The sequence below is a fragment of the Amaranthus tricolor genome, chromosome 7 (assembly GCF_026212465.1).
Source record: "Amaranthus tricolor cultivar Red isolate AtriRed21 chromosome 7, ASM2621246v1, whole genome shotgun sequence".
Classification (NCBI taxonomy): domain Eukaryota; kingdom Viridiplantae; phylum Streptophyta; class Magnoliopsida; order Caryophyllales; family Amaranthaceae; genus Amaranthus; species Amaranthus tricolor.
In genome coordinates, this window is record NC_080053.1 from 19,726,773 (window position 1) to 19,739,443 (window position 12,671).

The 12,671-nt window shown below is 31.1% G+C and overlaps 1 protein-coding gene across 2 annotated transcripts; it reads left to right on the forward strand.

Annotated features, from left to right (window-relative positions):
• Window positions 1-4,309: 4,309 nt before the first annotated feature.
• Window positions 4,310-8,732, forward strand: LOC130818939 (uncharacterized). 2 transcript variants are annotated; one of them, XM_057685220.1, is made up of 3 exons: window positions 4,316-4,538; window positions 7,247-7,950; window positions 8,020-8,732. In XM_057685220.1, the coding sequence occupies exons 2-3, from the start codon at window positions 7,522-7,524 to the stop codon at window positions 8,242-8,244; spliced, it is 654 nt and encodes a 217-aa protein (XP_057541203.1). In that variant the 5' UTR covers window positions 4,316-4,538; window positions 7,247-7,521; the 3' UTR covers window positions 8,245-8,732. The 2 variants fall into 2 exon arrangements, with proteins under 2 accessions (XP_057541201.1, XP_057541203.1); XM_057685218.1 differs by having other exon boundaries at window positions 4,310-4,538; window positions 7,247-8,732.
• The last annotated feature ends 3,939 nt before the right edge of the window (window positions 8,733-12,671 follow it).

Genomic DNA, 12,671 nt, shown 5'->3' on the forward strand with positions numbered 1-12,671 from the left:
TCCTAAAATAAGTGTCTTTGTGTCCGAGGCTAAGGTCAAGGCTTGTTCGTTATTACTAACAGCAAACAAGAGAAAAACATTTACCACGACTTTGTTCGCTATTACTAACAAAAGGAAGTCATATTTTTTGAAATGACTAAAGAAAACAATATTGAGGAGTATTTTTGTAACATCCCTGAATTTTCGACCCCTTCTACGAAACCAAAATTGTGAAGGACGGGAGGAAATTCGGGTGTTACATAAAAGAAGAGGAAACGAATTTAAATAAACCTTAAATATTAAATTTAAAAAGGAGAGTGGAAATTTCGGCAGCATCTCTTCTAAAAATCGAACATGTGGTAGAGCAATTAGCACAATAAAAACATTAAACTAATCTAAGGCATCATTGCCTTTCAAATCTCACAGCACGGCGAAATGATTCGTCTCGGCTTCTCAAATCAACATGCCAAGCATGGATCGTGGTTCCAATGTCGACACTTGCATTTTAAAATGACTTAACTCCTTAAAACCATACAGAGTTATAAACTACGAAACGGAAATACAAATATACAAGGCAGGACACAAGGCCTCATAACAAAACATATACAACCAAAGTTTACAAAAGATAACAAGAGTTACAAAATCGAAAGATAACGATATGACACAGGTTATGCTTCGCCCTCATCACTCTCCCCAATGCAATGCAAAATAAGCTCCAATACCTGCTACGCTTGTCAATGATCCTTCTGCTGCTCGACATTAGACCAAAGGCCAATGTGTCATAGCAGGACAATCATAGAAAGTCATCAATAATCAAACATAAACACAAACACGTACACGTCTGTAACTAGCACAGATAGTAACCGTTTATCAACATAAGATGATTTCATAAAACACAAGCACAGATAGTAACCGTTTATCGTCCAATTATACTTCTTAATCTCATTACGTCCTTTCCAACCCGAACCATGTGTTCTTGGGTAGAATGCAGGTGTTCACACTCCACTTCTCAAAACATAAACTCTTGCAAAACACACATAGTATCAACTCAACCAAGGCATTAACAGAATACCTAACACATGACCTTATAGAGCTTGTCTATCTTAAGGTAAGTGTGATCATAGTGTGTAATACCCTTGAGGTAACTTAACTTAGGCACACTTCTCACTAGCATAAACTATTCTATCAATGAGTAAATTTTCTATCAATGAGTAAATTTTTAAATTTTCTATCAATGAGTAAATTTTCTATCAATGTGTAAGCTTTCTATCAAAGAATGAACCTTCTATAATTAAATAACTTTCGATCAATGAATAAACTTTCTATCATTGAATAACTTTCTATCAGTGAATCTTTTCTCTACTTGCTGGCATAGCGACACGGCCAAGGGCGTTGTCGGCCATCCGATGCCCATAGGAAAGTATGAGCTCATACCCCCTCCAGCTCGGGTCCTACCTTCGGGAAAAACTAACACACTGAGATACTCACCCGGTGAAGAGGCCACCATATTGGGGTTTGCGAGGCCCGCATGGTAACACCTCGGTCAAGAGGCGGTATCGGCCATGCGGCGCCCAATGACAAAAGTATGCTCCAACAAGAGTAACTTTAATAATTCTCAATAAGTTGACACTATGTTCATAGCCTTGCTAATATTATTTATTTATAACTTCGATAACCTAACAAGAGTACTTGTAATCAACAAATACTTCAATAAGGCCAATTAAAATTACCATGCCTAACTAAACTCCAACATTCAACACAAATAAAGTTGCTCATGTATTAAGACACCATCGAAATAGCACACAACCATTATTTTCATTCATACTTCAAACTCTAAGTCATAGATATGTTCAATTCATCAAACACACTCTTACCCACAAAAAGATTCAATGACAATAATACAAAGTTCAACACTTTTCATTCATATTTCTAAAACCTAATTTATAAGTACATTCAAATCATCAATCCAATTCTCATTCATAACAAGATTCAATAGCAATCATACAAAGTTCAACACTTTTTTCATAAATTTTATAAATTTCATTGGAACAAGAAGGAATCAAATAGGGAAAGAGGAGTAGTAAGGAAAGTAAAGAGGAGAATGAAGCTTGTGGAGGTGGTGGAAAAGCCCAGAACCGGCTGGCGAGAGGCCCAGACCGACTGCTTGCTGGCGGTGTTGCACACAGTTGGTCCCTGACGCACGGTTGTGGTTGTTGTTGGTGGGTAACGGCCAGCTGCTGCTATGCACGTGGTGGAGGAAGAGGAAAAAATGGCTGGTGGTGGTGAGTGGGCCGGCAGCTGCTGGTGTGGGGAAGAGAATGGGGCTGAACCGTGAGTGAGAGGGAAAGGAATTGAGAGAGGGAAGAGAGGGATTAAGAGTGACGGCTATGCTTGAACATTTAGGGTTTCATGGCTTTTTATCCTTGTTATTACTATTATTATTTTTATTATAATTATTATTATAATTATTATAATAATAATAATAATAATAATAATAATAATAATAATAATTATTATTATTATTATTATTATTATTTATTTTTATCTAGATTTATTTTCTTGCGAGACCCAACTAAGAGACTCACCTTCGTGGGCTCACATATTTTAATAAAATAATGATTTTGGTTCGAACCTCTTTATTTGTAGTAATCGCAAATTTATTTTTAATATAAATATGTTAATATTTAAATTCGTATGTGAATGAAATTTATTAAGACTAATTCAAAATAACTTAATATATTTATAAAATCTCCACAAGTGATTATAATAATAATAATTAATTAATATGTCATAAAAATGACGGGGTGTTACAATTTTTTTCCTTTGTAATAATTATAATATTGTATTGCTTTTGTTCGATGTCGGTAATAGCGAATTAAAGGTTTTTATTTTTTTTACTAGCTTTTTTATTTGTTGTTATTGTTAGTAACAACAACAAATACTTGACATCAACTTTGACAAGAAAATATATATTTCGAGAATTGAAAAATTTTCGAATTTTATTTTTAGAATTTTTAAAAATACTTAATTTTAAAAAAAATTGGCCAAAGGAAGAAATTTTCATCCTTTGGCCTAAATAAGTTGACTTTAAAAATAGAAATACCCAAATTATCACGGGTTAGGATTTTTAGTTGGGTACATAGTTAATAATAAACTAATCCGTAGAAAATAAACTCATTTATTATTTAATTTTTAAATAAATTTAATTATTTGCTAAAAATAAATTGACCTATTATTTATTTATAATAATCTTTAGAACTTTTTTGTAAGTTATGAAGTAGAAATAAATGAGTTTATTTTCAAAAATAAACAATTATTAAATTTACTAGTATAAAAACCCTTAGATACATTAATATTTTAATAAAATTTTAGACTAATACAAATATTAGATGAAGGTGGATAATAAAGTATTTACATATGTATATTGTTATTGAAAAGGAATTAAATATAAAAAAACCCAAAATACGTTGTTAATCAAGAGTTTATAAGTTTTGAAAACCTCACTATATATTACATTCTAAGTACAATGACATATTTCACCATTATTGTCGCATATGAGAATTCTTAGTCCTTTCTTATTAGTCACTCTAGAAATGGTGACGTAAAATTATCCATGACTAGAAACAGGCTAAGGTAGGAATAAACCAATATGTGATACTGTTTGTCCTTGACTTTTATTAATAGTTATTAATATTCCATGTTCCCCTATCACTATGAATTCCTTGAATGTAATTTAAACTCATAATTATTCTATAAAATATTATTAAACAACACTAAATGTTTAGAGCAGAGAAATAGTATGAGCAAATAATTGGAATGGCCATATAGGGCTATTTATATTGTAATTTCTGCCATGAAAGTGTTTATACTTTTTTATTTTTATAAAGGAATAAATTTATATATAACAGTTATAAATTTAATAAATTGTAATTATGGTAGTCTAACAATGTAAATGACTGAATTTAATGATCAATTAAATAAATTTATGTCATTTAAGTTTTTAACAATTATAGCTGAAAAAAGGGCAATTATGTACTTCTAGTAATTTAATAAATTGCAGTATAATTGGAATGAAAGTAATTTATTTTGCAGTATAATTTTCTACCAGTGTATTTTCATTATTTTATTTATTTTTCAGTATAATTTTCTAAATTATACATTTATATATAACAGTGTAATTGGAATAATTATGATTTATTGCCTTCATTAATGTATAAATTTTTTCAAAATACAAACGTGTGAATATGATAAGTCAAAAAATACAAATAAGTCAAATTCTATTAATATTATTCAATAATAAAAAGATAAATGACTTGTTTTATTTTTTACAATTTCCAATTTAAAGTCGGGAACTCATTTACCCATTTCTCATCTACTCCGTCCCTCTCTTACGGGATTCATATCAAACACCACGCCAACACCACATCACCACCGCGCCAGCACCTCACCATCACCGTGCCACCACAGCCGGAGTCTTGCCACTGTGCGTGCCTCCTCGTGCTCCTCTGTGAGCGCAATTCAGTAGCATGTTCTTCACTCATTTCTCTCATTCCACCTTTGTGAGCCTTTTCTTCCTTGTTCTTTAGTATTTAATTGTTATGGTGGTGTTTTACTTTGTTAATTTTGATTTTATTTAATTGATTAATGGGTTAATGCTACATTTGGGAATTGGGCATATTTTAGTTAGGGTTTGATTTGGTAATGAAAATGGTGCATGGTGATGCTCTTAGGATATGTTTTGATAGTGTTTTGATACTTGGACGACCTTGTGATTGTTTGATTAGAATTTTCTTTGGCCATTATTGTTGTCATTTTTGTTTAGTGTTGACCGGAGTTGTGATTATCATTGTTAAGTTTGATAATTGTGATTTTAAGATGTGTAACTTCAGCGTTGTCATTAGTTATAGGGTTCTCTTGTCTTTATGAGTTTTGAATGTCTTTATAATTCACTACTATAATCAAGTATAATCATGTTTATTAATGTTGGAATATGCATTATATAAGCTTGGATATTATTAGTTGATTTCATTGTGGTAATGTGAATTGACCATATACGAGTTAGGGATGAAATTGATTGGAAGGTGTGCTGTTGAGATGCATTTTGGTGTGTGTGGCATTTTGGACCACTTTATATATGCTATTCTAGTTACTATTGTTGTTAGTAATCATGGTATTAGTACTTGTAGGTAATTGTCAAAATTATTGTGATTTACAAATTATTATTGCTAGTTGATTGTTGTCTTTAATTAACAATATTTGTTGCTAAGAGTGGATGTGTGGCCAAGTGTTATGGGATATTGTGGCACCTTGATGTTGCGGTTCACTTTGATAAAAGTAATCGTCGGTAATGATTAAGCAATGCGAAATTATATCATCATTACGAGGAGAATTGCACTATCGAATTTATTAATTGAAGGATTTGCCTTTATAATAAGATAAATTATCAAATCAATAGAGGAACTTGGTGGACGAGAATCAGAGAATGTTAATTAAATTATATTTTTGCAAGCAAGCATTAATATGTATTGTTGAGTACTTCAGAGCATGGGGTATGAGTTGAAAAATCATAATTGACTGAAAAATGACATCTTAAGTTAAGAAACTCTTGAATTTCATTGAGTAGACTTGTTAGTTCTACTTTAATTATGTATAGGTGCCCTATTCATAAGAGGTAGGTGTAAAACCTCGTCTTTGGTGATTGTTGTGAGTTTTGTCATGTAGTTGTAGTTTCAGGTATGTATACGCTATAATTAACTCATGCATCTTGCTTTTATTTATTTATTTACAAACGTACGTATAGTATCCAAGCTATGAATTTTTACAAAGCAAAAGTTATGAAAGTTAGTTATTGATTGTTTGATCCTTGAGTTTAGTTAGAATGTTTGAGATGATAGAGAATAAGACTTATTGTCTTATGGTTGAAGTATTCATAACGATATTTTGAGTGAGAATGATTCTCTTATTGACAAGTATGGAATTATGTTAGTTGGAAAGGGAATGATTCCTTATGGATGAAATATTATAAATATGTTTTGTTAGCATGACTCCTAGTTTGCTACTCTAGTTGGTTTTAGTTATTAGAGGCTTAGATCATCTATATATGGTCGTTGTAAGTGGGTATAATTGTACTTTTCCATTGGGCGTCGTCATGACCATCGCTGCCCTTGGTTGGGGTGTTACCATGTGGGCCTTGTAAACCCCAATATGGCGGCCGCTAGTTGCATATATATGTATATATATATATATATATATATATATATATATATATATATATATATATATATATATATATATATATATATATATATATATATATATATATATATATATGAAATTGAGAAGAGGAGTAAAAGATTGAAATGACATTGAGAAGTAGAGTTATGTTAAGTGGTTACGATTAGTACGTTTAGTATTGTGAAATCACCCCTATGTCGTGGATTACTAGGTTGTATCAGGTCTGGTGAATGCCTCATTTTGTTGGGACTATGGCTTTGGCATTATTGATGTTGTGAGCTTGTACCGGGTATTGGATTATCTCTCAAGTGTTTATGTGATTGAAATATGTATTGTATGAAAGTCCTTTAAACTAGTCTACGTCGTTATTTTGTTGATTGGGGCATTTATGCTTGAATTCTTGGTTGCATGAGAACCTGGACATTGATTGAGCTTTGTGCTGATGTGTTTGTGAATTAGTTAAACTAGCTTAAACAAGTGGTTATTTGTTTCCTTGTTTCAACTTTTCAATCTTGAAACTTTGCTTAGTTGGTGAATTTCAAGATTTTCCGTTGTTTAGGTTTCCCTAGATTTGTCTATTATTGATGGAGTCAAAGATTTATACTTCTTTTATTCTTGATTTTAACGAAATTGAAAAATTGGTTATCAAAATTGGTTATCAAACTGTGTACCCTTCTTATTTATGTGACGTTGTTAATAGTATTTGCTATGAAGGGTCAATTGAAACAACTTCTTTGATATAACATGGGTAAGATTGCGTGTATCGACCTTTTCAACTCTCTTTGTCTATATGGAAGCTTGGCTTGGGGCCATATAATGACATTGGGTTATAATATGTTGCTAGGTTCCGTACATGTTGCTATTTCAATTGTTTGATTGAAAGAGCTCGGAAGTGAATAATATTTTTTCATGGTTTTTTAATCAAACTATGTCATTTTATCAATTGTGAGTGAATGGGACATGTAACCATCATTTCAGGCTGGAGGTATAAATTCATTAAATTTAGAAGTTTATAAATGTATTTTGCATGCAGGTCTTCTCTATCAAAGATATTCTTGTACATGACATTGCTGGCCAGAGAATGCGGTAGGGGTAGACAAAAGGTTTGGTTACCTAGTACTACATCCCTCAAGAAATAATTTTGGCTATCAATCACCAGTCAATTTCTGTGACAACTTTTCTTTAGAATTTTCCCTGAAGAAATAAGTTTGGCTATCGATCAGCAGTCAATCCACAACACCGTTGTTTATCTGTAACGGTTTTCTTTAGGATTTTCCCAGCACTGCTTCCTGTTCGGGAGCTAATCAGATGGATAAGAATATCCAAGTCTTTTTGAACAAAATTTCTTTATTTTCAGCCATAATTGCGACCCTCGTCCTCTTTTCTATTCTCATCCATCCGCCTGAAACCTGTTTTCCCTACTTTTCCCCTCATAATCCCCTCAAATTTCCTAGTTCAACATGCGAGTTTCACCATCATCCACGCCCTTTCTCCACCCTAGAGAAGAAAAACCGTCGCCTCTGGTCCACTTCTGCATGGTTGAACAAAGTTAATTCTTTTTTCATCGTCTTCATGGATGCTAAAAAGCATAATAGTGTTATTCCCTCAACCACTATACTGTCAAACTCTTCCAAGTCACTCTGCCTCTTAGCTGGAGCTGGCCAGGAGGTTATGGCTCTCCAACAGATTGGCGTCTCAGATGTGACAGCCATTGATCTTGTTGACTCTCCTCCTCTGGTTAGTCGTGCTGACCCTTACTACTTGCCATTCTTTGATGATGCTTTTGATTTTGCGTTCTCTGCTCAGTTTGACATTGTTCTGTTCCCGACTCGGTTTGTTGCCGAGATGGAAAGGACTGTTCGGATTGGTGGCTTCTGTCTTTTACTCGTTGAGGAATGTACAAATAAGGAAGTAAGAGATATTGCACAGTTGTTTAAGCGAGGGATTCTGGTTGGTGCCAATAATCTGACATTTAGTGGGTCGAAAAAGACTAGAATCGTTATGAGGATAACAAATGTCAGATCATATTGAATATTGAGCGCTTGGAATATATATTGAATTGATTGTTCGTATTTGTAATTAAACTGTCAGTTTAGTGCTATATAGTCGAATTCTGCTAAATTGTGACGCTCTTACAACTGAAGAATTCTTTTCATGTCGATATCTTTTGGATAAAGGACAGTTCCATTTGCCCTATGCTTGATAGCAAAAATCTTGTGTCCATTCATTTTGGCTCGTGTAGCGGACTCTATATGATTGTGATCAAGAGCTATGGCATTGTTTTTGTTGTTGGTCATTGAGCTTTAAGAATTTAACTAAGATCGTTATTCTCGAGAATTTTGATAACCCGGTTCTCTTCATTAGGATCCCTGGAATCTCAACTTTATGAAGTCAGTTTATGGGCATCCGCAAGCACTTATACATGATCTTAGTATATGTGTTTCATGACTTCTACGGTATGTTTGGTTGTTGATATTGAAATGAACAGGAAAATTAATTTTGGTCGTAAAATTTCTTGATGAGTTTGATGTTCATATTTGTTATACTTTATTTATCTCATTTTCTTTATAAAATTTTGATGAAAGAATTTACATTTTGATATATGGTATTAGTCGAGGGTCTTACACTACTTATTTGATTAGGGTTTGACTTGCTTTCTTCCAATCCTTTTCAAACTCTAATCATAATTTTTATGAATGGGACATTATGGATAATGTATCTAGGTCTAATAATAATAATGGTAATGATGAAGCATTGTGAAAAAAAAACTTTTTTGTAATTAAGTTTCACCATGTGGGAATGATATGATATATGTCATTAAATCTATTTTACAAATCATTTTTATTACCAGCTATTATCATTTGATGCCAACAATTAATCGATTCCTAGGGGGTGTCTGTCTTGGCATGAGATTTGAGACATTTGAAAATTAACTTTTCTTTCTAGGGACATAAATATAAACCCAAAAATTTTCAAAACCCTTGTTCCAAGGCAATTAGTCAATATATAATATATAATTCTCCCTCCCTCCAATTCGTTGTGGTTGCCCCTTTGAATTGGATACAAGAATTAAGAAATGAATGGGACAACATTAACTCGTACTTTCGTTTGGTATTTTGACATAATATACCCTTTAATTTCAATTCATCATACATATTATTTAGGATATTTTTGTAATTATAAATAGTTTATGAGGACAATTTAATAAAAAAATCTATGGCTTAAAATGAAAAGAGGATAATTGAGATAAATTGATCAAATAAAAAAATGTGACAATTATAATGAATTGGAGGGAGTATATTTACCGGCTAACCTCGCAAACTTTACCATAAAAAGTGTACAAGGTGACCACTCTCCTTAACAAAAGATTTGACGGTGAACTTGATCATCATCCCAAATTGCAACATAACAGGGATAAAACAAAGATTGTAGAGATTTTATATATTTTTAATTTTTCTCCCGAAATAGGGCTCTATATTAATAATTATAATTTTAAAATAAATCTTTAACTTCAAAAATACTTAATATAAAATGGTTTGTTGGAACGTATATTGCTCTTTTTTACATGTTTTGAGCAGATATGGGGTCAAAGATCCTTATCAAAAATTTGAAATTTGATTTCATGAAAATATTTATAATTAATTTACAAAAAAAATTGGATTAATTTTAAAAAGATTGAGAAAAAATTACGAGAGGATAAATTGAGATCAAAGTTTAGTTTTGTGAAAGGAGGAAAAATAAAGAGACAGGTGAATAATTAAGAAATAGGAATATAAGGGGATGTTTGGCACAAGAGAATAAGACTTATGAGATTTTAAAATGAGACTTTTAAGTTGAAATTTTGAAGATAAAAAAGTTTCCTCCCTTGTTTGTCATTGTAAGAACTTAGAAGAAAGATATAAAATGAAAGTCTCACCTTAAATATCTACCCTCCCCCAAGATATTTTTCTTGAAGACTTTCTCCCATTTTAGTCTCATTCCCTGTTCACATTCCTTTTAAACAAACAAAAATTTAGACTTATTTTTTAGACAAAATCTCATTCATTTCCTCAAATCCCACATGCCAAACACCCCCTAAGAGTTTTTGTGAAAATGATGAAAAATAAAGGGATGACGTGACTAATAAGTAGGAGCGACGGTCTCAATACGACGAATAGTCCAATCAGCTCAATGATATTTTTCTCAATATGCACTCAATACTTGATCTATTTAAGGTCATAAATGATACGTTTTAGATCAAATTGATTTTTTTATGAGTTATAACTAATCATAATTGATCACTTAACTAACCGTAATTGATCACTTGAAGGTCTAAACTAATCATTTTTTGATCAAAATTGATTTTTTTTTTAACTAAAATACAGCTATGAACTCTTGTTAATTTTAAAAGCATTTATTGAATCAATTGACAAACATAACTCGAGATCAACATTTCCTCCGCCTACACATCAAGGGTAAGTAAACATTATACCTACAATTTTTTTTCTAAGTCCATCATGAACAGAAACTATTGGGGGAAGAGTAGTACCACTATTATTTATCGATGACCATGGGAGGTTCTAAGCTTGTTCAACATGTTCGACCGCACAGGGCCCCCAAAAATTAGGGGCTTTAAACTACTTAGTATATGTTAGGTGTTTAAAAATACAAAATTGTTAGAAAAATATCATAATTTTTAAATTTGCACAGGACTTTCATAGAATTTGTCAACTTTTGCTCTGCCCCTGTCGATGACTAAAGAGAACAAGTATTCTAATGTTTCATTATAACCATCATGTTGCATCAAATAAGAATACTTGCAATGTGCAATGTTTTAACATTATTATTGATATTGTTATTGACCATTTATTTGTTGTTTGAAATTAATCCATAAAATAATATTATTTTATTATCCCTGTTGTTTATGAAAGAAAACCTCGAATTTTTTTTCATGCATAGATATTTTAAAAATCTCACTAGTGTTACTCCCTTTTCAACAAAAAGAACTTCCACTTGTGAAAAATTTTCTCACAAGTGATCTAAGAGACGAGTAATACTTCCTCCGTTTTGAAATATTCGCTACATAACGGTTTTTGACGCTATTTATTGTTCAACCTTATTTCATATATTGCGGCTAATGTATAAGAAAAAATATAGTCAAGTGGACTTTTGTTTAAATCGTCTTATCGTATACTTTCATAATAATAAGTTATTATAATTTTTTAGATGTGTATAGTTCAATATAAAAATGATCAAAAAGTCAAATATAACAAATATAGTGTACAGAGAAAGTACGCTAGAAATAGTCAAAGTCAAAAGTCTTTCAAATGTTTGATGCACTTGTCATGTCATCTCCTTAGTTGAGCTCCTGTTCTTTCTCTTATTTTTCTTCAATCTCCAATGATATTTTTACCAACTGTCCATTTTCTTGATATTTTATATTTAATAATATAAATAAATAATAAAAAGATCAAGATTCACTGGGAAACTACCACGTGAGATTATGCAGCTGGCAACAAGTTTGCACATCATCTATGGGACCCACTTCATCTCCAGTTCCTTCTGAGTTCTGATATGGAGTAGTTTCTTAATTTTATTCGCAAATTCTTGTGATTTAATTGGCCAGTTCATTATATGTTTTTTAAAATATTGTAATTAGACATTAAGATTGATGTAAGTATATATTTAAGATGCTGAAAGTAGGCATCAAAGATACGGTAAGTAAGTATTAAGGATAATGCAAGCAGACATTAAGAATATAATAAATAGGCATTAATCATTAATTGGATGGGTTTGAGATACGTCTCTTAAAGAGACGCTCTTAAGAGACTAGTTGTAATTTATTATGTATACTTTTAATCATACTCCTATATCATAGTATCATATTATACATACTCATATATAATTACAAATGTTATTTTTTAACAGTCTTGACAAATATAATTATTTTCATGGATGATAATTAATTACATGACAAAATTAAGCTAATTTAGAATTCGATTTTTTTGTTTTAAATTGAAGCTAAATTAGGTAAATATTTATATAATTTATTAGAAATTTTATATGCCTAACCTAGAATTTAATGTGTTTAATTGAGTGAAAAAGTAATCTATATTTGGTAAATAATTTAAATAAATCATCAGTAATTATTTTTAATTTTAAAAGGTTATCTATTCGGTAAATTTAATCACAATAATATATAATTGCATCATTCATTATATTTTTATTTATTCCATATTTAAAAATTTGTGTATTGTATGAGTTTTTATACTAGTATTGTACTCTTTTCAATTCACTATAATTGTCCCCTTTCCTTATTTGCTCAATTTACCTTAATTGTCCATTTTCCATTTTAAGCTATAGATTTTTTTACCAAATTATCCTCACGAATATTATTTATAATTACAAACAATATCCTAAGTGATAGGTATGATAGATTGAAATTTGAAGAGTATATTATGTCAAAATACCACATGAAA